At 46.9% G+C, this 1,240-nt stretch overlaps 1 protein-coding gene across 1 annotated transcript in view; it reads left to right on the forward strand.

The window, feature by feature from the left end:
* The window catches only part of NUSAP1 (nucleolar and spindle associated protein 1), a 59,507-nt gene extending 58,481 nt beyond the window's left edge, over positions 1-1,026 (forward strand). Inside the window, exon 9 of the mRNA XM_011956679.1 lies at positions 909-1,026. Within this exon, the coding sequence (XP_011812069.1) occupies positions 909-1,021 (113 nt within the window). The 3' untranslated portion in view covers positions 1,022-1,026. The remainder of the gene's footprint in view (positions 1-908) is intronic.
* Positions 1,027-1,240: the final 214 nt, after the last annotated feature.

The following is a 1,240-nucleotide window of genomic DNA, read 5'->3' on the forward strand; positions in this document are numbered from 1 at the left end:
GCATGACTCATCTGCCTAAACACAGGGCATGTGGGTATCTCTCCTGATACCAATGCCCAGCAGCCCAGGGTACCTACGTATCCAGATAGACATCAATTCCTCACTCCTAAGGAAGCCAGGCTTACAAGGCATCAAGGCCCTATAAAGACGAGAACCCAGGACGGTCCTTAGAGGCTTCCTTCAGCATGAAAACCAAGTTAAAGCCAGAACTCATCCTGAGTTGTAGCAAGTCATGGTTGGGCCCAGATTCCCTGCTTGGACCCTCGTGACACAGGGTTACCTATCATTTGACTCATGGCTATACATGACTGTGCCAAGGCCTTTGCTCACTGTTATTAAGTTGGCCGGGCGAGGTGGCTCACGCCTGTAATCCAGTACTTTGGGAGGCCAAGGCGGGTGGATTACGATGTCAGGAGTTCAAGACATGGAGAAACCCCATCTCTACTAAAAATACACAATTAGCCAGGCGTGGTGGCGCATGCCTATAATCCCAGCTACTCTGGAGGCTGAGGCAGGAGAATCGCTTGAACCCGGGAGGTGGAGGTTGTGGTGAGCCGAGATTGCGCCATTGCACTACAGCCCAGGCAACAGAGCGAGACTCCGTCTCAAAAAAATAAACACACACACACACACACAAAAAAAAATTACCTGGGCATGGTGGCGTGTGCCTGTAGTCCCAGCTACTCATGAGTCTGAGTTGAGAGGATCACTTGAGCCTAGGAGGTGGAGGTTGCTGTGAGCTGAGATCAGATCACACCACTGCACTCCAGCCTGAGCAACAGAGTGAGATTCTGTCTCAAAGAAAAAAGTATAATTGTCAAAAGCAGGTAACCACAGATGAAGAGAATGAAGTTGGGAATATAAATCAAACAATCTTCTTAAAACTCTTTGTCTCTGTCCTAAACTAGGAAAGCTAAAACCATGGGGGCAATCTAAAGAAAATAATTATCTAAATCAACGTATCAAGAGAATTAACTTCTACAAGAAAACTTACAAACAACCTCATCTCCAGACAAAGTAAGTACATAATTATCCAGCTTTATAATTATTTTAATTTCAAAAGCAGCACCTCTGAGGGATAGAGACTCAGTAATAGTGGTGTTTTAAGGGGAGGTTAGAAGTGGTGTCATGGTCCAGGCATGGTGGCTCACACCTGTAATCCCAGCACTTTGGGAGGCTGAGGCAGGCAGATCACGAGATCAGGAGATCAAGACCATCCTGGCCAACACGGTGAAACCCT

Source organism: Colobus angolensis, unplaced genomic scaffold (assembly GCF_000951035.1).
Source record: "Colobus angolensis palliatus isolate OR3802 unplaced genomic scaffold, Cang.pa_1.0 Scaffold420, whole genome shotgun sequence".
Taxonomy (NCBI): Eukaryota; Metazoa; Chordata; class Mammalia; order Primates; family Cercopithecidae; genus Colobus; species Colobus angolensis.